Genomic DNA, 26,986 nt, shown 5'->3' on the forward strand with positions numbered 1-26,986 from the left:
CTGAAGTTATTTATCTGTGTGGCTCACACAGAGGCATCCTGGCTTCCTACAAGAGAGGGAGCAAGCTGCACGCAGGCATTTCAAGAGAGTTTGAAGCTTCAAAGTGTCACTCCCCCACGCAGGCTCTCCCAACGCCAGAGCTGCTGTGTTGTGTTGTGCTGTGCCGTGCCGAGCCGTGCCGTGCCTGCCTCTTCCACTTCCTGCTGCAGAGCCAGTTCTGCTGCTTACCTGGGAGAGGCAGGAAGGGTGTCGTAAAAGGAGGAGAAACAAACCCAACCACCCAGCCAGCCAAGGAAGGAGACCCAGGCAAGCCAAGAGAGCGACTGGGTGCGCAGGAGGCACTCCAGCCCTCTTGCTTTCCTCAGTCAGCTCAGCGTCAGCCTCTCTCACCCACGAGGTAAGAAGTGGTAGAGATGCTGCCTTTCTCCGTTCCTGTTTGCAATTACCTGCTGACCCACGTTGGCTCTCGGTGGGGCTGGGTTTTTTCCCCCTCAAATTGCTGTCTCCTTCGCTTCCCCCTCCCCCCTGCTCCTCTCTGTAGTGATAGCCTGAGTTTCACAGATGGTTACAACATGTTTCAGCCATTTCACTGCAGTTTTGTTATGTTGTGTTTTGTTTTTTTTTTTAATCAGGAGGGGTTTGGGGTAAACTCTGGAAACAGACACGCCTGGTGTCGAAATGTTGTCCTGCCTATTTACGTAGCTGCCTGGAAATGCCTGTCAGCCAGGCCTGATCCCGCTCCCGCCCTGAATGGCTGTGCAAGCTCAAGGTGCTTTGTTGGCAGAAAGGCCCACACTCTCCTCTCCTCTCCTCTCCTCTCCTCTCCTCTCCTCTCCTCTCCTCTCCTCTCCTCTCCTCTCCTCTCCTCTCCTCTCCTCTCCTCTCCTCTCCTCTCCTCTCCTCTCCTCTCCTCTCCTCTCCTCTCCTCTCCTCTCCTCTCCTCTCCTCTCCTCTCCTCTCCTCTCCTCTCCTCTCCTCTCCTCTCCTCTCCTCTCCTCTCCTCTCCTCTCCTCTCCTCTCCTCTCCTCTCCTCTCCTCTCCTCTCCTCTCTCCTCCCTTTTTTTACCCCACCACAATGCTTTCCTGGGGCTCTGTAGGAGGTCCATGGACTTGCTGAGGCAGAGGTGACTGAAAAGTGTGAAGAAAACAGGACTCTAGACCCCTTTTGCACCACCCTCCATGGCGTTGGTATGACAACACTGGGAGCAAGCTGGTACTTTTTCTTTTCAATTAGGATAAAATTAGCCATATAAAACCCGCTCCCATTTGACACTGTAACTAATTGTTTCAGGATGCAGGTTTTGTAGGGTTACCATTGGCTGGGCAACAAAAACAACAGATCTGGGCTTACTGATCCTTGACCACTACAGTGGCCACCAGACCAAAAATTCCCATTTCGTGCAAGCCCTGGGTGGGTTCAAGGCCCTGACTGTCCATGCCCATGCCAGCTTGGATGGGTGGCAATGCCCCACCACCACCAAGACAGGGCTGTGGACTTTGGTGACACCAAAATGGGGGTCCAGGGGTGCAGGTGGCAGGGCTAGTGCCCAGGTGAGTGCTTGCCAATGCCACTGGCTGCGGGCAAGCATCTGCTGATTGTGCTGATGCATGTGATGCCGTCAGCCTCTGAGGAAGGGCTTGCTCTTGCTGAGCACTGGCAATATCTTGAAAAGTTCTGTTTGGTGTCTGTGTTTTTTTACAGGCCAGGTTTTCTTTTTGTCTTTCTACAGCAGGAAACAAGACATGTATAATTACAGTGTTCAGGTCCGTCAAGTGCCCTTCACCCACAGCAGTGGCTTTTGAAGTTTGGGACACAGAGGGCACACGTCTGAAAGATATATAAGTTTCTGCACGTTTCATGAAAGCACGTGAGTGAGGCTGTTCTCACGCCAGCTGAGGGAAACGTGTCAGGTCCCCCAGGCTTCCCCACGCCTCCCACATGCCCTGCAGCCCTCATGCTACAGAACTGGGAGAGCAGTGAGAGATGGATACGTCAGCCCCACAAAATGCCAGAGTTTCTCCCTTATTAGGAACTGGAGGCTCCAATGTAAGCTACAGGAAAGCAGGATGGGGAGATGTGAGACATGTCTGTTTGGATCCTGCTTGAGGGTGTTGCACTTCTAGCTTCTTACTACTTAATTGCCTAGCATTCCTCTCACGTGCTTACTGAATTTTACAGTATAGAGGTAAAAAATACCAGGTCTGCACTACCTTTTGCCTGGTTAAGCAATATAGGAGCTGCAAAAGAGAATGTGATGATTTCCATGCAGGGAGGGTTGGAAGAATGCTCTCCTGTTCTGGTGTATGTAGACTTTCAAGCCACGGCTGCAAAAAATATATGACCATATAGTCAGTGTTGGAAGAGGAAGAGGAACATTGTTTTCATTTTCTTTTTCTACTTTTTTCCAGAAGTCATAAAAACAACCATTACCTGCCCTACAGGGCTAAAAATCTGGGCTAGGAACGTGACACATTGCCTTAGTCTTCACTGTGGAGGGTACTCACGGGAGAGGGTAAGTGTTTATGATGACAGCAGCCAAAATTTTTCATATTCTTCATGTTGAAGTGTGAAACTCTGGAGCTTGGATTTCCTTGGCTATATTTATTTAGATTATAGCCAAAATAGTTCCCACATTTGCACTTACTCTTCCTAAAATAATTTGTCTCTGGGTTTGGGTTTTTTTGTTTTTGGGTTTGGTTTTTGGTTTTTTTTTTGAGGAAAGTTGTATCTAGTGTTTCTAGAGAGAAAGATGCACTTCAGGCAAGTGTACTTACAGACTTAAGCTTACCTGACCCCATGGCAACAGCATTTGTTGCAATCAACATGCACATCCTCAAGGCAACTTGAAAATTCTGCATCCGCTTACTCCCATTCTGCAGATGGATATCATCAGCAGCAGGGAACTTAAAAGATTCAGCCAGAGTACACAGGAATCATTTGGAAATCAAGAAATTCCTTTGCATCCCCACCCTACGTGATCTCAGCTTTGCCTTGATCTATACGCATGCCATTTCAGAAATGCCATGACTGGTTATTAAAAAACCTTCCCTTCTGTGCTGTGCACCAAGGAAGGTAAGGGTTTTTTTCTCATCCTAGTATTTTCTTTTTTAACAATGTAGACAAATATAACTTTGATTCAAAAGAACAAAGTTATTTTCCCCCTCCCTGGAAGTGACGGGAAGTGCAGCTGTTAGACTCAGCACTGCAGAGTCTCTCTTCTGTTTCTTCACAACAGAAGTTTTCTAATAAAAAGCAGATAGGTGGTTTGTGTGTCTTCTGGGACAGAGCATCCTGACAAGTCTTCATGCTGGGAAACAGATAAAATACCTGATGGATTTGGCAATCAATCAGCCTCAAGAAAACTGCACAGACGAGCCTGAGCCCAACACCCTTCCTCTCCCTCGCCAATCCCTTGCCTCCATTGGACATTTTTAAGGGAGTTTCACCTTCCAGCTTGGGTGCTTAGACCCATCTTTACCAACATGCAGAAGAATTTTTTCTCCTTCATTAATGCTTTCCTTGGATCTTTGCAGGAGTGGCCATTACCAGCAGCAGCAGGCAGTGAGCAGTAGGGCTGAATGGACTCCCTTCTGGCTCCCAAACAGGAGCAGTGAAGAACCTCTCCAGATCTGTGAAGCCTCACAAGGGATCTGGGATGGGGTTTCTTCCCAGGAGCTTGAGTCAGTGATCACCTATGCGGGAATTCTATTAGCTGAATTAATGCTTATTACAGAAGTGGGTGTCTGAGCAGCATAAGGAAGAGGAGAAAGGGGTCTTTAAGGAGTTCCCTATACATTCTTGAGAGCAGCCTAGGCCTGGCTACTCTGTGCCTTTAGGAAGGGCCTCTTCATTTTATTTTATTACAAGGAGGAATATATGTAATAGTTCCTGCTGGTTATCAGTAATCTCCTGCATAGTCATAGGTGCAGGGGGGATATTGAATTCTCAAAGCTTTCTGGCAATATCATGATCTCTCTTGAAAGTGCAGTGTCTTTGGAAACGAGATTGGGCATAATGTATGCTCCAGTTGTCTCTGCGCCAGAAAAGGGATCAGGCTACAGGTTTCTGGGTATTTCAATACAGTGTATTTCAGTGTATTTCAATACACTGAAGCATTCCTTTACTCTAATGCTTCAACACAGGAGACCTAAGCGAGTTATTTTTTCTGTCTTCTGCATAACCATACTTGCAGGACAAACTAACTATAAAAGTCAAAGGAAACCAAATGAAACTCTGCAGCATGAGGCAACATAAAATACCAGGATAATGGGCTCAGTGTTGGGTCTTTTTCCAAAAGCTGAGGATCTTTAGCAGAGCAGAAACAACGTCCTGAAGCACTGTTATAAGAGGAGGATGATTCTGAATCATTTGTTACATTCCCAGAAGTTTGGGGATTTCTCTTGGGAATTCCCATCCACATACCATTACCAGCACTGCTGAAAAGTGTTCAGCATGTCCTGGGGTTAAATTATCCTCGGGGCTATCACTACAGACAGAGCTCTGCTGTTGTAACAGCTTCTTTCTCCAATCAGAGCTGCTGAGGGAGGAGGCTGAAGTCACTTTTCCTTCTTTTTAAAGATGTGTCTGTTTAACACCAAAGGCCTTGGACCCTCGGTGCCTCTTACCTCGGCCCCAGTGGTGCAGTAGCTGTGTGTTGGTATCAAAGCTCAGCTTTGACTGCTCAGCTATCCTGCAGCAGGGTCTAAGCAAAACCATATTTTAAGAAACTAGAAGCTTTTGCAGGTAAAAACACAAGTGGTGGAATCAGGCCTCTCTTCTGTCTGAACAAATTGGTTTTGCTCAGATGTTTGTAGTAGTTTTCGTAATGTTTAGCTCGTGTTACACAGGAAGGAAATAAGGCTGTCATTTAAATATTAAGTTGATTTGAAAGATAAAGAGGCGTTTATCCTCTCAGAGGGAGAAACTAATACAAAAGAAATTTTTAAACAATTCTGAAATAAGCCATTTGAAGAGTTTGGTAGCCAATCACTTGCAATACAGTTTAATAAAATCTTAATATCATATCACTCCTCCAAAAGACAAAGTAAATACACTAAACAAAAAGCCTGAAGAAAACAAGTCTGATTTTTTTCTTCCCATGTTTCATTAGGTTTACACAATCTGTTTATCATTTCTTTCATAGACAGACAGATGTTAGCAATGGAACTTAAAGAAAAAAAACACAAAAAACCCAAAAAAACCCAACTCTGGAGCTGTAGCCTCCAAAGGAATTTAGTAGCTTTGAAATCCCACCTGACACTCAATCCAAAACCTGCTGAAGTCAATAGAGAGATTACTCCATTTACCATGGACCAAATGCTTGGTTTCCCCACAGAAATCTTTTCTTCTTGTCAGAGTGCTAAAGACTGTTGAACACAGAGGATCTGAATTCAAAGTGTTTTCTAGTGTTTTGATCTGACTACATAAGAGATAATCAAAGAAGTGTCTTCAGGCATTGCAAATTTGTTCCTGAAAAGCCATGCTCGGGTGCTAGGGATTACATCTAATGGGGTGGAATGACTGGACAACGTGCATAGCTAAAGCATTGGAGCTGCATCCTGGAACCTATGGCTGAGCTTTTGCTTCATGAACCCCAGGGAGAATTTTGCACAGAGAATCAGTTCACTGGAGATGCTCATTGCAGGGAATGACTTTGCAACTTGATTTTTGCTACTCAAGACTGTGTCAGTCAATCTATGAGCAAACAAGCAAAGATACCCACAAGCCAAAACATGTCTGAGCAGGCACGTTGAGGCCAGATGATCCAAGGGTCAGGTTTACAAAGCTGTTGAGCTGAGCAAAAGGCAGATGCCTGGCAGGCAGCTTGATATCTAAAGTTCCCAGGCTGTTCATTAGGTCTGGCAGGACTACTTGGCAGCTTTACTCCCTGTATCATGTACACCTGACCTTGCACCGTACTGTCCTGGTGAATCACCACCACAGGGCAGTCACGATCTAAACTGCCACCTGACCTAAGGTCCCAGCTAAATGACAAATTTGCTGCCACCACACAGGACAGCATGGCACAAGTCTCCATTATGATCCTGTGTTGACTGTGAGAGCTCCAGGCTTTCCCTTTCCCATCACATTGGTTGTGACTGTCACAGCAGCGTGACTCAGCAAGCAGGGAATGGCATCAGTGACGTGGTGCGGAGGAAAAGGGAGGCAAACCACAGGGAGAGATGTGTGGTGGTGGTGAGCTGGCCTACGGGATTTCAAGCTTGGGTGCTTGAGTGGGAAGGAGCTAGTTTGGCACCAGACACAGAGCTCTCACACGGGGGGCTGCAGCTGTCAGAGCAGCAGAGTGTTCACCGTGTTGATGCAATTAATAGCTGCTCCAAGGACTTGCCTATGTGGGAAAATGTGGCACTGTGACTATCCCACTAAAACTGTCCCAGGACAACTCTCCCTGTGGAAGTGCTTATTACAACAGAGGATGTGTACTTTGCACATACATACGTAAATCTTCTATATAGATGTTTTTTAAGTTACACACTGAAGGAGTACTTACATTGCAGCCTAGTAGCAAAGCACAGCTTTTCTCCTACTTCCCAGCAAATGTTAAACCCAGAATTTTCCATGCCAGAGACACTGTCAGGGGGAATACATGTCATTTGATCTGATTAGCATGAATGTAAATCCTGACTCTTGTCCTAGCATGGGACACATCCTTTGCTTTTAAAGGATCACTGTGGTAACGAGGGTAAAGGTCGGGGCACTGCTTCACACCTCTCTATGATCCTGTCCAATTGTTTTTAATATTATTGCCATTTTACTATGTGCTTCGTTTGACCTTTCTGTGAAAGGTACTGTGACTGCTGTTGGAAGAAAACTTTGGATCGCTCACAGGTTGTGATTTTGACCTTCTTGATGAGGCTTTCAAGCCAGATTCTGTTGCCAAGAGTTGTCATTCCCTTTGTTTGAGTGCTTAGTCCATTCTTCTCTGATAACTCTCCTGCCTGGGATTTTAGCTTCTCCAATGTGATAAAAGAAACATGGCTGGGGAAGCAATTAGCACCAGGCTTGTTTCTCTAAACTTCATGGAGACAGATAAAATTTGCTGTGAGCAAACAAACCTACACACCTGTACCAGGAAGTGTCTGCGTTTCCAGAAGCCCACTCAGCATTCACCCATCACTGCTGCTGTCATTCAGAGTGATGGTGGAGCAGTGAAATCCATCATAAGAGATCATTTGGCTGGATCAAATTTCCTTACAGCACCCACAAAAGGAAGTGATGATTTTGATGTTTGAAGCCCAGACCAATTCCAAAGGGAGAGAAGAAACAACCCAAACAGTAACAAATGTATCTAAATTGTCTTTTTATTCTACATAATTTGAAATACCATCTGTGTGATAATAGGATGGATGAAGTGGTTTGATAAAATAAGCAGCAACCCTTGGAAAGAATCTGTGAAGCTGAAATTACCCAGATAGGTGTGCAGTGAAGTTTAGATATGAGGCATCAGTGTGACGCTATTATTTGAAGGTCCAGAGTAATTGCAAGTGATTGTATTCCTTGGAATATGCCTGAGCCAAGCCTCCAGACCTAAGCAGCCTACCCTTTTGTCAGGTGCAGAAATTACCTCTGAGACACAGCTCATGTGCTTCTCCCTGCTCCAGTCTCAGCAGGAATGGTAAGTTCCAGAAATCCCATAAAAGCCTCTGCTTTGCGCAATGTGATTTCCAGAACTCTAACCAGCATTTCTTTTCCAGTCTCTGAAACAGAGTTATTTTGGGATTATTGCCTGTGTGAAACAGTACCATGTTCACAAGAGTACTTTCTCTTGTTTAGCAGTTTGCTGGAAAATCCTGGCCTTGCAGTAAAACAGCTGACTCTCATTTCCAGTGCAACTACAAAACTTGGAAATGGCCTCCATGTCAGGTTAGTCCAACCTCTGTGCTAGCCATGCTCCAGCTAACCCTCTACTTCGTTGCTTCACTAAAATTCATCCAGACCTTTCTTGCTGTTTTCTGTTTGCCTTTTAAAAAATATAAAGACACAGAGAACATAAAAAATACATATTGTTAGTCAGTATTCTTGATCACTGAGTGATGACTGGTGGTAGGCATTTGTACAGTTTCCCGCCTACAGTATCTCTTCTCCCACTTTTTCAGGCACTTTTGTGGGTAGAAGCATACCAGTTGAAGTGGATGAATCCATGCCATGGTCCCCATTTCCTGAACATGTCTTGGAGAATCCTTTACAGCCTTCTGGAGAGGATATAGAGGATGAGGAGCCTCAGAGACAGTGTGACACTCGAGTGCCTCAGCCTATGGCTAGTCCATCAGCCCTCTGCAGAGCACCAGCATGTCACCAGTCAGCACTGTCCGTGGAGCCAGACAGCAGCTTGTGGTCAAAATATACCAGTCCTGATGGCAATGGACACTCGTCTTCTTCCAGTGAATCAATAGCTGGAGTAGTTTCCTCCAGGATGCATCTTGTAGCTATGGACAAGCCAGGCATGCAGCCAAGATCACAGCTTTCAGCTGACACTGGGCATAACTCCAGTAAATCAGAGCAGAGCTTGTTTAACACTCCCAAGGACTCCCTGGAGGAGAGCAGCCAAGGGAGTTCACAGTCACAGCAACCCTCAGAAAATAGACTCCCAGCAGACCTGGGCACCATGGACACAGAGTCCAGCTCCGAGTCACAAGATATCATGGGCATCAGGCACCTTGAGCCCCCCTTACCACTGGTGTCTGTGCTGAACCCCCAGGACCACCCAGGACCACTGATCTCCAGGGAGGATTTTGGACCTGAGCATCAGCAGTGCCCTGTGTGCCAACACTTGCCCCATCCCAACGCCTCCTCACAAGCCCACGGCTTTTTTGGGCATCGCTGCCCAGCAGAGCAGCACCCCCAGGGCCCATGTGAGTACCAACACTCAACCCACGGAAGGTTGTCTGGGTGTATCACAGCCATCGTTCACATATCCTACTGTACTTAATGGCAGTGCACAGCATGCAATTGTTAACATTTTTAAACCTCTATTTGCCATCTATTTCCTATTTTGAGATTTTCAGGTTATGCAGCCTGACTCTCTGATGCAGAACCTTTGAGCCAGATAAAAAGTTAAAGAGCTCACAGTTACTCATCAGATGAAGGCTTATGATTTTGCCTAGAAACTAGCCTTTGTCAGTCACACTGAGCATACACAGCCTTCTCCCTGCTGTTATTTCATATTCTAGTCATTTCCTTCCTCCTTGCATCAGTTATGCAGCAGCCTCCTATACTGACTGAATTCCTGTTGCTTTCATAGATTTCCTTGCCTTCACTTGGATCCCCAAAGTTGAGAATTTCCTGCCAGAACCAGGATGGGAGCTTACCCTTGATCTCTGTAAATAGAATCTCCCTGCACGATGACCAAACTCACCCATGTGTTTTATTTCTGTGTGAAAAGAACGTGACATCCATCATCCTCATTTTTTTTTCTGTTGTCAGCTGAAATGAAAGCTCATTACTTAAAATGGATCCCTCTCAGCTGCTGGTGATTGTATCACTGAACGCTGATGTGACTCCGTCAATATGGCTGTTTTGGCTCTCGGAGACTACGACACAGTTTACAGCCTGCTATTAATTAGTATTCCTTTTCAGTCTCTGAGATTTTTATCTGTTACAAAGTGAGCTTTGAACATTCAACAGCAATATCATTGTTTTAATATAATTCATATTGCATTAGACTCCGGAGACCCCAGCCCGTTTTGTGCTGGCTTTGTAATGAAAAGCTGTAGGCCTTTTCTGATAACCCTTTTTTTATTTTTTTCCATGTTGGCTCCATGGCATTTATATTACATCTGTCTGAGGAGTTTTGTTATTTCAGAAATGTGTTGTAATTAGGTATGAGAGAGAGTGTCAGAGACCCAATTTTCACCCCTGATCTTCAGACTTTGTAAAGGGCTGCAGACAGGCTTTCAGAATTGCTAGAGCTAAACATTTGCAAAACATCCCTGGTTTTCTGTCTGCACCTTCTTCTTTCTGTTCAGCTTTAAGCAGACAAAGAGCTGGTTGCACAACACCCCTTGCTATTTACCTCCATTTACCTCCTCCACATGCGAACATCGTGAGAAGTAGGACATTTACTGAATGAGGCCATTTTGTTTTAAAGCAGGAACTCTGAAAGGCTTCCTTTAGAAAAAATCACTAGCATTACTACCATATCCAGAGGGCAAAAAGAATAAAATAAACTCAGATGGCTGGAGCAGATCTGGTCTGGACCAAGAAGCTGGCAACTGTACTCTTGTTTCTCACACACCCAGTACAGTGTAAATCACCTCCTGACAGCTCCTTGCTTTCAGATAATTGTTGGGCAGTGGCAACCCACAACAAAGCTCTGCAGTTTGTGTGTTGCAACATGCCTCTCCCAGGGAATAGCAATAGCCTGCATTGTGCCCATGGGCTCTGAACTGGCTCTGGACACCTGCTATGTGAGGTGACACACTAAAACTGATTCTGAAGTCAAAGAAATCCTTGCAGCAAAGCTGTGTGCCCAGGGACCATTATCTCAGGTATTTACATATGAGAGGCGTTGGTGTGTGTGGGCATGCACATTTGGCCATGCTGTGCTGCTGAATGGCAGTGCCTGCATCCATTAAAATACTGTAGCATAGGATAGATCCAAAGGAAGCTGGTCAAACATTGTCCTAAAAACCTGTAAACCAAACTGAGTCTCCCAGAATCCTGACACCTTCCCTGGAGCTGATCATGAGGAACCCATGAGAAGACTATATTGACTTTCTATTTTGTTCTCCCAGCCTCTTTCACCCTGTCCTGTTGGAAATAGTTAATGGGGGAAGCAGGGATATCTCCTAAAACAATCTCAACAAATATGATATTGCTTAGTCACAGTTTCATCAGGAATCTCTTCAGAATTGTGGGGTTGTTTAAAGTATTGGCTCCTAGAACTGGACTATTTCACAAAATCTCTGTTTTCTTTCTTTTTTGACACCACCTTCTTTAAAAAAAAAAAAAAAAAGAAAAGTCCTCATGGCTGCTAGGAAAAAGAAAGCATGACCCCAAAATAGCTAAAACTATTTCAAAAAGCAATCTATGGGGCAAGAAAAGAATGTTTGAGTACTGCAGCTTTCAGAGCCAGCTCATAACACCATAATCATGCAGTGCTAATAAGCCTTGCCAGGCTGGACTTTGATCTACACACAGCAGCTTGAAAGTACACAGAGCTGCTGCCTAATGAAAACTGCAAGCAGAAAGACTGAAAAAAAAAAATTCATTTTCCCCATTTGGGAAACAAACAGCTTACACTGCTTTCTCTTTCAGTCTATGCCAACAGTCCCACTGTACATTAGTTATTAAACAGCATTACATGTGCACAGCCAACAACAGTAAGGTTTTTTGGAACTGCTTGAACGAAATTGTCATTTTAGGCTTCCCCTGCAGCCTCCTGGATGGCAACAGGAGCAGCAGCAATGCCTAAAAAGGTCACTAAGGCAGAAGATCCGTGCAGGGTGAAGTAACAAACCAAGAGATTTTTTTTTTCTCTTTTTTCATTTACAGTAATCGCAGTCTGTTTAGCTTTAGTGTTGCAAACTGATTTGTTCCAGGACTTTGCATCTGCTTTCATGAGAACGTTGGGATGATTCATTTTTCCAAGTTCTTGCCAAGAAGAAATAAAAAAAAAACACAAACCACAAACAAAGCAAAACCAACACTCTCCCCCCCCCCCCCCCAAGAAAAAACAAACAAAACAAAAAACAGCAAAAAAACCCCAGTAATAATAAAAAAAAACACTGAGGCATGGTAAGTGCAGGGACAAAGCAGCCCTGAATGTTTAACTGTCAGTTGTCCCACCAGTCTAACCCAGGGTAGGGACTTGAACCATGATGTATGTGATTGGGAAAAAGGAAACTTCAGACTGTGAAGCATTTCTTAATCCAACTTCTTTCAGACCAAGATACCTGCAAACGCATCCAAACAGCTCAGTTCCCTAGACATAAAGGAGGACATGTCTGGAACGGACAAAACACCAACAGAGGCAAAAACATATTGGCTGAAATTTTAACTGCTTCCTTTCTTTTCTCACCCTCCCAGATGGCAGAGTACCTTACCAACATTTTGCACATACATCACAACCACTTCCTCCTGTTCCTGGACCTTGCATGAGAGTTATCCGCCCAGCCCAGCAAGTCATCCCAAATTACTCAAACCTTCGTGCTCCCAAGGGTGCTGGGGACCGACCACCCCAGAGGACGTGCTCCTCCCCTGGTCCTCCTCGATTCCCGTAAGTACACCTCAGGGGGGGGGGGGGGGTGTTGTTAACAGAGGAATCTCCTCTGATCTGTTTTTGTGGGCTTTCAACCAATAATTCTGAAGCCTTGTAATGTTAGCGTGCTCTGCCTGCAGGGGTACATGCAAGATGCTGGATAGTTTTCTTTATTTGCTATTTTACACCCAGCAGGGGACTGACCTTACCCTAAAGAACTTGAAAGCCTGATACCTGATATGTTGTTACAGTGCACCCTGAAATGAACGCATTAAGGAAGATGAATGCTTGAAGGTTAAAGGGATGAGAGGCTGAAAAATATTTCAGTCGAAACCTTAGAGCTCTCCTGCATGAGAGCAAAGGTCAATTCGGTGGCTTAATACAGCCTTCAGCTTCATGCTGTACCAGCCTGGGATGCCTCAATCATTGGCTTCCAGTGATTTCCTTCTTATCTCTTCTGCAGTGCAGAGAAAAAGGGAGAAAACTCATCTATATTTGATATATCTTTACACTGCAGTTTGTAATGTAATAATAACACACCACATGGCTAGCACTTTTCATCCAGGGATTTTTTTGACTGGTTTTCAAATATTAGTTTACCAGGCCTTATATCTCCTTCCTTATAAGTATGTCATTAACAAATGGGACACACTATCCACGCAGGATTTTCTCCAGGCTCAGCTACCTGAAGGCAAACGGAGTCTTCAGGCTCTGAGGACATCTGAAATCAGACTACTTTTATTTAAGTGCCACAGTACATTTAGAGGTGCTAAACTTATCCCTGTTTGGAAATGTACGCTGTGTGACATGATCTTGGCAGAAAACTAGCAGAGTAGGTGGAACAAAAGAGGGTGGGAGATTGCTATCCTGCACTTCTCTGGCCTGTGAAAAGTTAGGGGCTGTGACACAAAAGATAGAGCAAGATAAAGCAGTATCTGCAGCAGAGATAATTCCACTAAAGAGTTTGTATGAAAATATAAAAATACTGAGGAATAATGGGTATCCTTTGCAGTAGAAAAATTTTTTAAAAATTTTGGCATATTTGTTAGACAAGGTGAAGTTTTGGAAAGGTCTATAAATTAGCCACAGGGCATTTTTTGGTGAGCTATTGATGAGGTGTCTCTTTTCTTGGTGCTTTCTTCTGCTGGAAGAAATTCAGAATATGCGGGGTCTGTCCTGCGGCTGCGTCGCTGCTGTTTCCATGCTGATTCCAGGAATGGCAGTTACATGTTGGTAATATTTGCCTATACAGTATTTTGTAACAGAAAACATCTGTACAGAATGAATAAACCAAATCCTAATGTGACAACAGAAAACATGCTGTTACCAGCGTGTCATCACTCATTTAAGGAAGGCAAAGGAAAAATAAGAGTGGGCTTGATTGACTAAACATCACTGCTGTGTGGGGAAAAGCTCTCAGAGAAACCCAACTCTCATCCAACAGATGCAACTCAGCAGATTAAAAGCCCATCTCACATAAAAACCTCTCTAGATTCCTCTTCCTATTGCCTTAAATTGTGAAGCCAAAGTGTATCAGAACAAGAACTGCTAAGCTTCCTGAAGTCATCCCTTTCTGTCTGTTACAATAGAGAAGATATTAGATAAGGTTATTGCTGGTCTGGAGCACAGGTCTGTGACAAGAGAAACCCTCTTTGGGTCTGCTGTTGCTGGTCAAGAAATTAACTTTGTTCCCTTTGACTAAACTTTGAATCTGGCCCAAAACTAGAGACCTTCCAAGCTGTTCCAGAGCTTATGCTGTAGTGCCCTTGTAGCCTCATTTTTCCCAATGCCCACCTTGCACTGTGCCTCTGGTGCTGCACAGAAGTTCCTGAGAAAGCCTGAGGTGCCATGAAACACCCTTTAGATAATGGGAAGAGGTTGCCCAAGTACCACCCTGCTCCCATACATGCATAACAACATCCATGACATGGTGTTATTTCTTGCTCTGAAACAATTTGCTTCTGCTAATTATAGAAAACTGAAAAGTTTTTGGCTGTGAGGTGCATTTACTCCCGTGGCTAATGTTGCTCCTGCAATAAACTGTTTCTTGTGGCAGACTGTCACCAAGGTATCCATTCAAAAATGCTGAAATAAATAAGTAGAAACTCTGAGCCAAGCATTTCTACAAGAACTTTTCCGAATTAATATACACATGAAGCTTTAGTGTGTTACTAAAAAAAAAAAAAAAAAAAGTTAATTTTGCCTGAAGAGAAACAGGTTTTTAATCCTTGCTTGCTTTTCTTTGTAGAAACCAGCTATACAACCAGCTACCTAATGGTCAGCTGCCCCCCAAGGCATGTGGCCCAGATGAAGCATGCTGTTGTCCTGACAATTTTCCATCTCCAGCTGCTGTCCCGAGACCTTTCAGTAACCCTGCAGCCAGGGGAACGCTGAGAACCAGCAATCTGCCGGAGGAGTTGCGTAAGTTGTTAGCAAATTTGCCCTCTGCAAGATTTTACAGCATAGCCTGACAGCTTTAGGTGGGAAAGCTCTGGAGAGGAGAAGGCAGGGTGAATGACATTAAGGCACAAAGACAACAAGAAAAGAAAACACTGCGTGTCATCATGTCTGTAGGGTGTGAGTGTTTGTGTTTGGTGGGATGGAATTAGCTCCTTGAATCTTAAAAACATAATTGTCATTAATTGCTCGTTATTTTGTTTACAAAAACTAAATACCTTTCAGATTGCCTTCACCACTTCTTGCAAAACAGGATGTCCCTTTGAGGGAGGAGGCATTGAAGCTTACAGTAAAAGAAAAATAACAAGCAAAGCCCTTGGGATAAAGCATTTCTGCTTGTCCCAAACCACACAAATATATCGAGTCTCAACCTCAGTTTCTCCCTGACCTGATGAGTGAAGAGGACTTTGGGCTTGGAGCCCACAGTGAGGGCTGAGGGCAGCACAGATGCTGGCTGAAATGCTTCTCTTTCTGCCAGACTTTGAAACTCTTGCACTCTTCAACTCTTATAGGAAAGTCAGGTTTCAGAAAACTGGCTTCCTTCTTAATGCTGTGCTGGCTAGCATGTGAGATATACTATTGTGAAAAACCCTCCACATCCCTCCCAAAGTTTTGATTTTTCCTTTATTCTTCATTATGTGCATCATCTTTCAAATTCAGAGAGTTGCATCTCTCTGGCCTGCTGGAGTGAGTTATGACACTGAATAACTGTCTCAGACAAAACCTGCTCTATCAGTTAGTGTGCCCTAGGTACAAGAGTTTTTGAATAAAATTGTGTTATTTGTGATGCACACACAGCTGGATTAGATTAGTTGGCTGGTTTGCCCTGACCTCCAAATTTATGGTTCTCTAGTTAGTAAGAAAACTCCCTCCATGATGGCAAGGGCAGCTGAAGAGATTGCTGCCATCAGTCACCCATCCTGCCCACACAGGGGCTTCATGCTGCTATAAGGTGAGGCAGCATGACATGCCTAAGGGTTCCTCTGGGTCTCAGTCAGATCAGTGAGGTCTGAGGGAAAGCTGTGCTTGCTGCATGTGGCACAGGCTCTGGGTGGCACAAGCTGGGAAAGAAGAAGCTCTGGCATCAGGGAGAGGCAATAAGATCTTAAATCTATATCAAAGGTTCTGTAGATGGGATTGAGCTCAACAGTGAGCTGCTGCACTACCTTGCATCCATTTTGTAAAGAATCCAAAGAGACAGAGGTGAGCAGAGCCCACAATACTGTGGAAAAGGAGGGCTGTGAAAGCAATGCCCATTCTGAATGGCATTATTTTAATGTAGCACATATTCATGTGGACTCCCTCTTCTAGGTAAGGTCTTTATAACCTACTCGGTGGACACAGCAGTGGAGGTTATGAAATTTGTGAACTTCCTGCTAGTAAATGGATTCCAAACTGCTGTAAGTATTCTCTCTGAAGAAAATTACTTTCAACTAGGGGAGAAAAGATATTTAAAAAAAAAAAAAAGCAGTGGCAGTACACTGTCCATTTAAATGTTTTTCTGATTATCATTGCATTTTACAGGTTAAAGACACAAATAGAATTAACTAGCCTTGGCTCTAAAAGTTGTAACTTAGATTATTTGCCATTTCATTTGCTTACGTTTTAACTGAATTTTATGCTTTTAAATGTGTTTTAATAATGACCCTGGAAAATTTAATTTAGTGACACCAGATGGGCAATAGTATGAGGTCTTGTGAGCTATTCCATTAGCATTGTCTCATATTTGATCTGTAATATCAATATGAAAAAGGTCAATTTTCATGTTCATACCATCCCAGGTTCTTTTCTGCGATGCAATTACATCATTGGTTCTTCAGATATGAATACCTTCCTGGTAAAAAATTATCTCAGATCAATGTATTTCACACAGCTTAATCAAACAGCCCATCTCATGGTTTCATTTGCTTTGTTACACTTTTAAAAGAGATTCTAAAATAACTGGCCTTTAGATTTCTGAGTCCTACTGCCTTATCCCATAAGCCAGCCAGATTTTCACTTAACTTCTCATAAGTTTGCTTCATGATAATGGCCCTCGCTAAGGGAACCATCCACAGAGGCTCTAGGATTCAGTGTTTATCAAAATCCTGAGTCTTATTTTCTTATTTCAAGAGCATATGCTATGTGACCCCTCAACCTTCACTCTTTGGCTTCAATTCAGGAAAGCATTTATGTGAGTGGCTATCATTAAACTGAATGAGACTCAGTGGGGAGCTTTGCACACATTTATTTTCATGAATTGAAGATTTCTTTTTTTTTTTTTTCCAGAGACTGCAATTACACCTCCCTCCAGCCATTCTCTGCTAAAACCAATTCATAAGAAAGAGTAGAAGACTCGTTAATAGCACCCTTACAGGACAAGCAATTCTTAGTGCCTGCTGCAAAATAATATAGACAGCAAAATGGACATGAAGCAGGGAAATAAATAAGTTTTCTACTTTAAAACAGGCAAAAAGAAAGATTTAAGAGCAGAACATGACTATTCTGTCAAAAACTTGGAAAAGTTAATACTTATTTCATTGGTCACAGTTACTGATTGCCAGTTTCTAGGGCTAGTGAGTGTTCAGGGAGGTGAGCAGTGCTGATCCTATTCAGCCCTATGAAGTCCTCCATCTCTTTGCTGTTGCTCAAGTCTAGGCTACTGCACCCAGGATCAGTGACCTGTCCAGCTTCCCACCACACACTCTGAAAATTTAGTTCAATACAAAGCTAAAACTTGACACTCGGTATACAACCTTGTAGCCACAAAATAGTGGACATTTGCAGCTATACAGATAGAGAAGGTGGGCAAGCATCCACCTTCCTGAGGTGTTTAGAGAGGCAAAAAAAGCCAGTTTGCACATTTTGAGTATATAACATTCTCTATCAGTGGCTGTTTCCTGTTCCAATGAGCACAGATGCCTGGGAGTTGGGAACTGACGGGGCAGGGTATCTTCTTGGCATGCTGGCTGAGCAGAAGTCTAGAGTTGTGCCTGCAGCATCTCTCACCCCCCTGCCTGGGATGCCCATCCAGCCTGGCTCTAGGCTGCAGAGAAAGGGGAAATGTTATGCATGCGCATGTATGTGTGATGTTGCTTTCCTGAGGGAATTAGGCATGCAAGTTAGAAACTAGGGAAAAGAGCCTTATCAGTGCCACCAAATGGGGAGGACGGGCAAAAGGATGCTTAACACAGACTTTAATTCTCTTGCAGATTGATATTTTTGAGGATACAGTACGAGGTATTGACATCATTAAGTGGATGGAGCGCTACCTAGGTGATGTATGTAAAGGCAACTTAACTTTGTTCATGGCAGAGGTGACCTAAGGAAAATTCTTGAGTTATTCTAATAGCAACAGGTGCAGAATCAAAATACAAGACTCTTCTATCTTCTTCCCTGCCCCTATGGAAATGACAGACACCTTGCAGTGAGAGCACAGGCAAATCTCACTTGCTTCTGCATCTTATGGTCCCAAAGCTCTTTCTTAAAGAAATGAAGCACTAATCCTAGCATTCCTGACAACTTCCAATGCTGGCTGTTACATTCAGCCTCCATCTGCCATTGGACAAGTCATTGTGCCATCTCATTTTTAAGTAGTGGTGTTTAGCTATCCCAGACTGCATAGTGGCTAATATTCATCCTGCTTCTCATCTATATTGTTAGTCAAATTATTTGCTCTCCTTGCTTTGTATATATCTTAGTGATAAAATAGATTCATATTGGTGCCAGTGCAGTCCCCTGCAGTAGCAACTTCGTCTGAAGTTCAGAGGAGCAGTGAATGCACATTTCCTCTAGGATCAAGCCAAGTGGTTCCATTATATCAGTACAGCTGGACACGAACTGGTGATTCTGTTGCCAGAAACATTGCACCATGATGAAGCTCCCTTTGATCTGTCCTTTGCTCAGTAGCCACCAGGCTTCTGACCTGCTCTGGGCAGATCTCTATGGCATGGTAACAGAACGACAAAGTGTTGGGCTCTTCCTGTCCTCAGCAAGGAAGCTGAACCATCTGACACAAGACTACCTTCAGGTTTCCTGAAGGTGTCTGTCTTAGCTCAAGTGCACTACCACAGAAACATGGGTACTTACTTCTGCATGCAGAACCAGCCTGGGGCTTCTTATGGGGCAATGCAGTCATGCCTTTTGGGGCTTTCATCAGGACAAAGGGCTCGGGCTCACCATGGGTAATAGAGTTACTGCAACTAGAAGCCAGGGTGAATTTGCTTTTGCCAAGAACATCATTACCACTGAAAATAGACGTGACAGATTTTTGGATTCCTGCACAGTCATTTGAAGACACCAGCATGTATTCCTTGCCTCCACGTGAGGATCCTTCTCTGACTGCCCGCCCTGGAAATGTCTGTTTTCCTCCACTGACTGTGGCGGCTGTTTCTAACTTCAAAACTTCTATAAGTGTGAGGAAGAAGGGACTGCTTAGACACAAGCAGGGGGGGTGTACAACCAGCCATGTCTCTGCAAACCCTCAACATCTGTAAGTGCTTACATACATGTCAGGCACAAGCAAAGGTAATTCTGGAGTATGTTAAGTCAGTGTAAGGGATAATGGCTCCTTACCATATTTGACCCTGTGGTGGGGCAAAGTCCCTTGATATTACACAGAAGGAAAGAGTTAATTAGGTGCTAGGCTGACTATGAGCCACAGACTAGGAAGCCTTACACGGCCTGATGTGGCAGGGATGAAAGACAGGCACTAGGTAAACACAAGTAGGAGGCTTTCATCTGGTGAGCCTCTTCACTGTCCCACCATTAAGGAGGAAAGGCATTTCCCAGATATGAAGGATGGCCCCTGTGTGGAAACCTGAGCTCAGTGCAGTCTTGGGATTAAAAAGGTCACAGGCAGGATCTAGGCTGTCCTAGCAAGGCAAAGAGCATTGCCTTTGGATCACTGCATCCAGGTGGGACAGAGATTTTTGGTACCCCCTGAACCTGCCCAGGCCATCCCCAAAAGCCCACCTCTCTGCACACCTCACTGCCACTGCTGTTGCTGAGAGCCCTAGCTGTAGCTTCCATAGACAGCTGCCTTTAGTAGCTTTCTGTATAAAAAGCCAAAGATGGTTACATAGATGCACTTTTACATAAGCTGCTGGAAAACATTTAAGTCTGAATTTGATGATAAAATTTTTCTGTGTATGTACATAGACACTCCACACTGATAAAAAGTAGCTTTTTATTACAGGGATTCCAACTGTAAGCTGGTAGCTGCTAGTACATCTCTTGACATTTAGAGTTTCTATATTATGAGATCTTGAGGAAGAACGAGGAGAATGAGAGTACAAGTTTTCCTGTGTTTCCTGCCAGAATGCATGAGATCCTCTTGTGTTTGCCAAGAACATAAAGATCACTTAAAACACAAACTGGCAGATTTCCGATCTGCTTCTACCAAACATGCTGTGTTTCCCAAATTCATAAAAGTGCTTTTCTCCTTAACAGAAGACGGTGATGATAATCATAGCAATCAGTCCAAAATACAAACAGGATGTGGAAGGGGCTGAATCCCAGCTGGACAGGGATGAACATGGCTTACATACTAAATACATCCACAGGATGGTAAGCAAGGACGTGCGTTTGCTGTTTTACAAAGACTCTGTCTCTTCTTCTCAAAAGACAAATCTGTCTCCAAATGGCAGGTTCTTTGCTTTGTTTTCCCTAATCCCCATAGTTAAACACCCCCCTTTGGAATTCATTAATCCTCCCTCTCATCAGCTCCGTATGCTCATTAACATCTGCTAAGAGGTTCAAGGAAGAAAAATCCTATTAAACATGCTCATCTTATTCCTCCATATTCTTTATTGTTCTATATTGTTTTCACTCCCTCACCTTCTCAAGCCCTTGTTGCCCAGTCACATAGCCCTGAGCCCAATCTTACCAAACACTGCCTGACCTTCCTTGCTGCAAACCAGCCCCTATCACTTAGCCCATCCAGTACCTGAGGTCTTTTTTTTTTTCAGGAAGCAGTAAAAGCGGCAGAAAGGTCTAATTGCAAAGGCCGGAGGTGCACAGGGGGGCTCCTGGGGGAAAGGGGACCAAGGGGGGTCACAGTCACCTCTATCTGCAGTCTGTGAGGACAGACATTTAGCCCAGAAAAGCCTGCCGAGCCATGAAACTCATTCTCTTGACCTCAGTTCACAGTTGGCTGCTGTTCTCACCCTCTAAGCCTTCTGATCACCCAGCTTGATCCTGCAGTCAGACTTCTCAGAAGCTGTCACCATCAGATGAGCTTTCAGCAGTACTTTGCTGTCCTTACCACCCTCAGGATGCCTGTGCAGGGGACAGGCTGGGTCCCAGCTGAGACACAGAGCTGGGACAGAGGGAACAGGCTAGGGACTAGCTTGGAGCTGGCCTTCAGCTGAAGTCTTTCACCCCAGTAGAGACTGAACAGGAGACTCAGTCAAGTCAAACTTTTTTGGTTCTAGGTGGATTTTATGGGACTGCAACTGCAGCTAAACCCACAGTTATTTCACATGACAGAACTAAATACCCAAGAATCACTGGCATATATTTCCTGTATCCTTTCTGTAGTAATGAAAAATCAGATTAAGTGGCCAAACAAAATGATATTGAGTCCATCAGCAATAAACCAAATCATTTAATGGAAGAGCAGTTTAAGTAAGCAACGTGTTATTACACATATGATTTAGATGCATGTGAAAACAAATTATTATGGTGTTACAATAAATCTGGCAATTTGTTCTATTCTAGATGCAGATTGAGTTTATACAACAAGGAAGTATGAACTTCAGATTCATCCCTGTGCTTTTCCCAAATGCCAGAAAGGTAACATACATACATGTATATATATTTGAAATGTGTTTAGGCCCATATTATTTTGATCACAATGCACCAGATGAAATCTTAAAACCCAAGCCCTCAATTTCTTGGTTCTTAATATCCCACTAGTAATATCCCAAAGCTACATTTTACATGAAAAGTTTGTAGTTTTATGTACATACAAATAAAAAACTTTTCATCTGCATTATCAGTGCATAGATGTGTTTTGATGATGAATGCATAACTAAAACTTAGTGTCTTGAGCACTGAAAGAATTAAATGCAGAGAGACAATCTCTCCAGCAAGTATGCTTTTTATATTAATGCTTTTATAATTTTATCCAGATGTAATGCCAATGAGTGAGATGGGAGAGATTTATGAGTGATGTGAAGTGAGGATCTGGGAAAGGGTCAGTTGAGAATATAAAAATAAAGAGGATAATAAAGTACAAGGCCATTGCCTGAACTTTGATAGGCCCATCAAAGGCAAACTTTAAGTTTTTTTAGGACGTGAAATTTCATCTGCACTCTGTATTGGTTTTGAAGATTTATTTGAGAATAAGAACTAAATAATGCAACAAATTCCTTTACCCTTCCTCCTCAGACTGAGAGAATCTCTTAGATTTTTACAAGTTAAACAGCTTCCTTTAGAGTTGAGAAATTGCATTCTTTCCCAGACTTAAGAATGGATATATTGGATTTGTGATTGCACTTTGTCACTAAATGCTGTGTGCACTGTTGAACAGCTGCCATGTTACCCCTAGGTACAGCTGCATTTTGGAAAAGTATTAAAAGAATCTTTATTTTGGTGCCCAAATTTTGTAACATGTCCTCATTTAAACAATGCTACTAATAATTGTAGAGCCGTGAAATCCCACAGCACTTGCATATTTGAATGTGATCAAGCTCTTTATTTAGGCACAGACTTAATATAAGCTTAGAAATTTGAAAATATGTCCCTGGGTTTGTAAAAAACATGTGGTCCTTTGGAACGAATAGTACCTCTGGTATTTCATGTCATTCAGGTCCCTTCTGAATTATCTCAGTCTGGTACTTGCCTTAAGTGTGAAAAGCTGGGAGGCAGCACTGGTAGGATTTGGGCAGACCAAAAGCATGGAACTGGTCAGCATTTTCAGTCAGTCATCTCAGCTTGATCTGGGGGGAAAGGGCAGGACTGCTCCTAACCCTGGGGATTCCTTGAGCACCTGCCAAGCAACAAGACCATAGCGCCTACAGCCTTGTGGCACCTCAAGGGTTGCAGAGAGAAGTGGGCCTGCAGGCAGTAAAGCCACCTTTGGGCCTTATGGTAGATGCAAAAACAATAAACTTAGGTTAATTTTGGCTGAATCAGAAGACTATTTAGTATACAGCAGTGGCTCTCTCAGACAGTGATCTACAAGGACTTTCCAGGGTTAGTTTGTTCAGCTGCTCTTATCAAAGCATCAGGCTCCAGGCAGACTTCCTGCCCACCCTCTGTAGCCCACAACACCCTTCAGTTCTTCCAGAGGTGCCTTTCGCATCTAAATTATGCACACCAGCATTTTCTGTTGCTGCTAAGCTTTGCTCTCTTTCTTCACACATTCCTTTGGTACATCATCTACCTTTACCTAACTAGTTAATGATAATGTAAATGAGGACATCACGGGTGGATGGAGAGCACCAGAGCCTGAACAAGTTGGAATAATGAAGTCTGTGGGCAGTCAGAGGAGGTGAGGTACCTGAGAAACGCCACGTGTGTACAATTGGGTGATGTCAGCAGGCAAATTATTTTCATTTTGTCTTTTTTATACCATCCTTTGCATGTTCAAGCACTATTGTAGTAGTGGAAAAGAGCAGGGGATCAAGGTTTGGAAGGTTTAATTTTGAGACATGGCTATTAGTAATGAGCTAATCTCATATGAAGCACACCATAAAGCACTGCTGGTATGGGAAACTTAGTCGACCTCTAACAGGAAAGAATCTGTTTGATCCAAAGAGTGTTCATTAGGAAGTTAAATAATGAGGGGGAAAAGCACAATGTGCGGTGAAGGTAGAACTGGCATTTCCAGCTCCCCATCACACACTGCTGAAGGAAACCTGAGTCTTGATGGTTCAAGGCTTTCATTGAGCCAGTCCACAGAAATGTGTCCTCCTCATCTGGTCACCTGGGGACCGAAGCATTAAGCCATGATTGCCCCTCACTGCCCCAGACTTCCTTTGGCAGAGCAGAGGCATCCAGAGGGGTGAGGTGAGGTGAGCAGGGCAGCCAGGGAAGCTCAAACCAAGTTCCACCAACACAGCAGTGAACACACAGCCCTGCACTGATACACTCTGCCCTCTTCCTAACACTTTGATCCTCGGAGTTACCAGTTTCTTTATGGCACACAAAAGACAGCTGACACATACACAGATGAATAACAAAAAACTAAAAGAGCAATAACCATTTTCCCATTATTCCCACTGGCATTGACAGCTGGTGTCGTGTAGCAAGGAAAAGGCCCTTTCTCACTTTTTCTGCTCACCTTCTGGATCAAAATAGCAGCTATAGTTACCCCTTACCCCTACACACCTCCCCTAAGTTAAAATTATTGCCAGAGTTGATTAGTGTGCAAGTGCTTTTTGCACCAAGTTCATTATGGAGGACATTAAATGAAATTGGCTGCAGGAGCAGTTCTGGAAGAAAGGCACAGAGCCTGCCTCTAGATGTATGGTGTCTCTCTCATTATAGTCCCACTTGCTGGTTTCTTACCCACTATACACTTCTCACTAATTTCCATCTTTTCAAGCTTAACTCATGATTTCCCATGTGGACCTACATCAAATGCTTTGCTGAAGTCCAGACTAGGTCTACTGCATTTCCTTCCTGCAAAAAATAACTCTTATCAAAAACAGGGAGAGGGCTTGTTTGGTAAAATTGTGCAGTATTTTATCACATCTCCTTCTAAGGCTTTTAACAAGATTTAGTAAAGGAACATATTTTAAGTAATACAGGTGTGCATGTGCATGCAAACATAGTTATCTTTCTTTCTCCAAGTAACATTTGAAACCCTTGCTCAATTTCAAACAGCTTTGTCAAAAGAGTAAAGTTCACAAAGATTAAAATACAGTCCTGTGCAAAAAGAGCCTGGCAGGTGGATACAAGAAATCTTACTTGTCCTCCTACCAAAGTGAATGTTGCAGGCTCTTACCCTTCTTGGCAGTGGGGTGTCCACCTGGAAGAGCAACATTTTAAAACCTCCACTTTGGGGGAGAGCCTTCTTTTGGACAGTGGAGAAAGCAGAAAGCCAGGCTTGCTAGAAAACCTCTGCCAGTCACCAGGCTGCTTGTTCAGAAGCCTGTGTGAGGTCAGACTAATGCATCAGTAGGTGCCCAGGTCACTTAACTCCTCTTATATGTGAATCATGTAGATTTGACAAAGTGGTCACACCAACTAACACTAATAACTTCCCTAAGCAGTGGAAACTATGCTTGGCTCCTAGAGCCAGGAAAAGACAGCCAATTTGAGAAGTATGAGGCTTCGGAATTAAAGATTTGGGATGCAGTTCTGTTATTTGCTGGCAGGCAGGACATGGGCTGCTGATGCCAGGGCATCCCCTGGTGAGATGCCAGAGCCATGGTGCATGCCAGCAACCTTTTGCTCTGTCCTCTTGGAGATGGCTGGACAGGGACTGTGCTACTCCTAACAGGGGCCACCCTGGGGGAAAAAAAAATAGGTCCCGGGAGGAAACACTGGATGTCTTAACTGTTTGTGTTGCTTACCTGCTATCTCACTTTGGTTGTGTCTCCAACAACACTTCTCTAAAAATCAAACTCCATCTCCACACTGGTCATGAGCTAGTTTTGGTTAAGGATCACTTTTTGACCCTCTTTTAGTTAGTGATATTAATATAGCCCTTCAACCTTACACATCCAGGCTGTCCACACAGAAACCCCCTAAGGTTGTGGAGACATGGGGAACAAGAGGTCTGAACAGGCTTCTCTCCATGAGCCTTCTGTCATTGTCCAGGGTCATGTCAGCCCCATCTTGATTGTGTCAGTGGGCATTAGACAACCTCTCTGAAAGGCTGCACTTCTCCCAGATTGTGGGAAGTGGTGGAGGTTTGACCCTCCTAACCTGGAGATGCATTAGCCTCTCACCCAGCTCAGCATCAGCCTCAGCCTCCTGCTTTGAAGGTGCCCAGGAGACACCATACTCAGAGAAGAAAGGTGCAGGGGGGGGGGAAGAATGCTACCATGAAAAATGCTCCCCAGTGGTCCTGCCCTTTCCTTGTTGATTCTCATCTCAAGGTTGAACATGTTGTGTGGATCCTTTAGCAGCTACTAAAGTGGCCGCCTTTCCCTGGTGGGCCACTGAAATAACTCCCTTGTCTTCTCAGTGTTTGTTTTCACAAGCCTTTAGATGCCAGTCACTGAGATCAGAATCTCTTTGAAATGTGGTGAAATTAGCCAATGTGATGGCAGAAAAGAAAGAGAGACAGGCAAGCTGTGAGATAACACCAAGTTCATATATTTAGGAACCCAAATACAGTTCTGAAGCCAAGTTACAATTTCTTGTTGTTACAGGAAGTGCCTAAAACAGACTAAATGAAGTCTTGTTTGACAGGCTCTGATGGAATCTGCAAGGTTCTGGTAAAGATTCTGGAGGATTTATAGGATTTCACTTTTTTTTTTTTTTCTTTCTTGTTTTCAGGAACATGTGCCTACCTGGCTGCAGAACACTCACATTTATAACTGGCCAAAGAATAAGAAGAACATCCTTTTGAGGTTACTGAGGGAGGAGGAGTACGTTGCTCCTCCAATAGGACCTTTACCAACCCTCCAGGTTGTGCCGCTATGAATGTTATTACTTAAAGTGCAGGACAAGCAGTTGTTAAAGGGTTGTTCTTTGGCAGGGGGCCAACCCTCTTCCAGATGGCTCTCTTTGATGACAGAAGACACTCTATCTGCTGAAGGAATTGGTTGTCTTGGGTAACTCAGGCTCGGTTTGTTCTCTGCCATGTTATACATGCATTTCTGAAGCTGATGGGGCAGAACTCCTTTTCTCTAGATTTTCAAATCAGCTGCAAATTGAAAGAATGCCCAGTTTTACTGTAACATCTGTTTTTAACATATTTCCTTATTAGTCAATATAGGAAAAAATACCAGAAATAATGATGCAATAAGTGTAAAATAAAAATTACATCTTCCTTTTAGCTCAGGGTTTCTTTAAAGATGTTCTTGCCTTGTATAGCATTATTGAATAGCTGATTTGTATATATACTATTAAATCTATTTGCCTTTTGTAAGGCAACCTTACGTATTGCATCAGCTTTTATTATTGCTTGGAACAATGGAGAAACTGTATCTGTTGGGTAATGCAAGTTTTCCTTAGCCTGTCTTGCATAAAGACACTGTCTTCAATTAGAGAGCTCTCAGATCTGAATTCCCTGGAATTCCATTTCCTTTCAGCTCAGCCCCTAACACCTTTAGTGTGGTGCAGCAAGAGTCCACAAAAGGAGAGCTAAACGCATGGCTGCACGTGTGCTGTCAGTACTCTGGAACACTGCAGTATTTTTAATAGCA

General features: G+C 43.7%; 1 protein-coding gene across 10 annotated transcripts; it reads left to right on the forward strand.

Moving 5' to 3' along the window:
- On the forward strand, positions 1-26,719 carry TRAF3IP2 (TRAF3 interacting protein 2). Of its 10 annotated transcripts, none has more exons than XM_030448396.1 (12): positions 1-397; positions 1,734-1,868; positions 2,410-2,513; positions 7,799-7,885; positions 8,119-8,874; positions 12,050-12,239; positions 14,470-14,642; positions 15,990-16,078; positions 17,870-17,938; positions 20,109-20,225; positions 21,378-21,452; positions 26,115-26,719. In XM_030448396.1, the coding sequence occupies exons 4-12, from the start codon at positions 7,870-7,872 to the stop codon at positions 26,259-26,261; spliced, it is 1,632 nt and encodes a 543-aa protein (XP_030304256.1). In that variant the 5' UTR covers positions 1-397; positions 1,734-1,868; positions 2,410-2,513; positions 7,799-7,869; the 3' UTR covers positions 26,262-26,719. The 10 variants fall into 10 exon arrangements, with proteins under 10 accessions (XP_030304256.1, XP_030304260.1, XP_008493784.1 ...); XM_030448397.1 differs by lacking the exon at positions 1-397 and adding an exon at positions 488-769; XM_030448398.1 differs by lacking the exon at positions 1-397 and adding an exon at positions 1,171-1,188.
- Positions 26,720-26,986: the final 267 nt, after the last annotated feature.

Source organism: Calypte anna, chromosome 3 (assembly GCF_003957555.1).
Source record: "Calypte anna isolate BGI_N300 chromosome 3, bCalAnn1_v1.p, whole genome shotgun sequence".
Classification (NCBI taxonomy): domain Eukaryota; kingdom Metazoa; phylum Chordata; class Aves; order Apodiformes; family Trochilidae; genus Calypte; species Calypte anna.

What these genes read in the sequence shown, in the direction of transcription:
- TRAF3IP2 (XM_030448396.1), top strand. An exon ending in TGGAGCGCTACCTAGGTGAT is followed by an intron (nt 17,939 to 20,108) that starts GTATGTAAAGGC and finishes TCTCCTTAACAG; the next exon opens with AAGACGGTGATGATAATCAT. An exon ending in TTTTCCCAAATGCCAGAAAG is followed by an intron (nt 21,453 to 26,114) that starts GTAACATACATA and finishes TCTTGTTTTCAG; the next exon opens with GAACATGTGCCTACCTGGCT.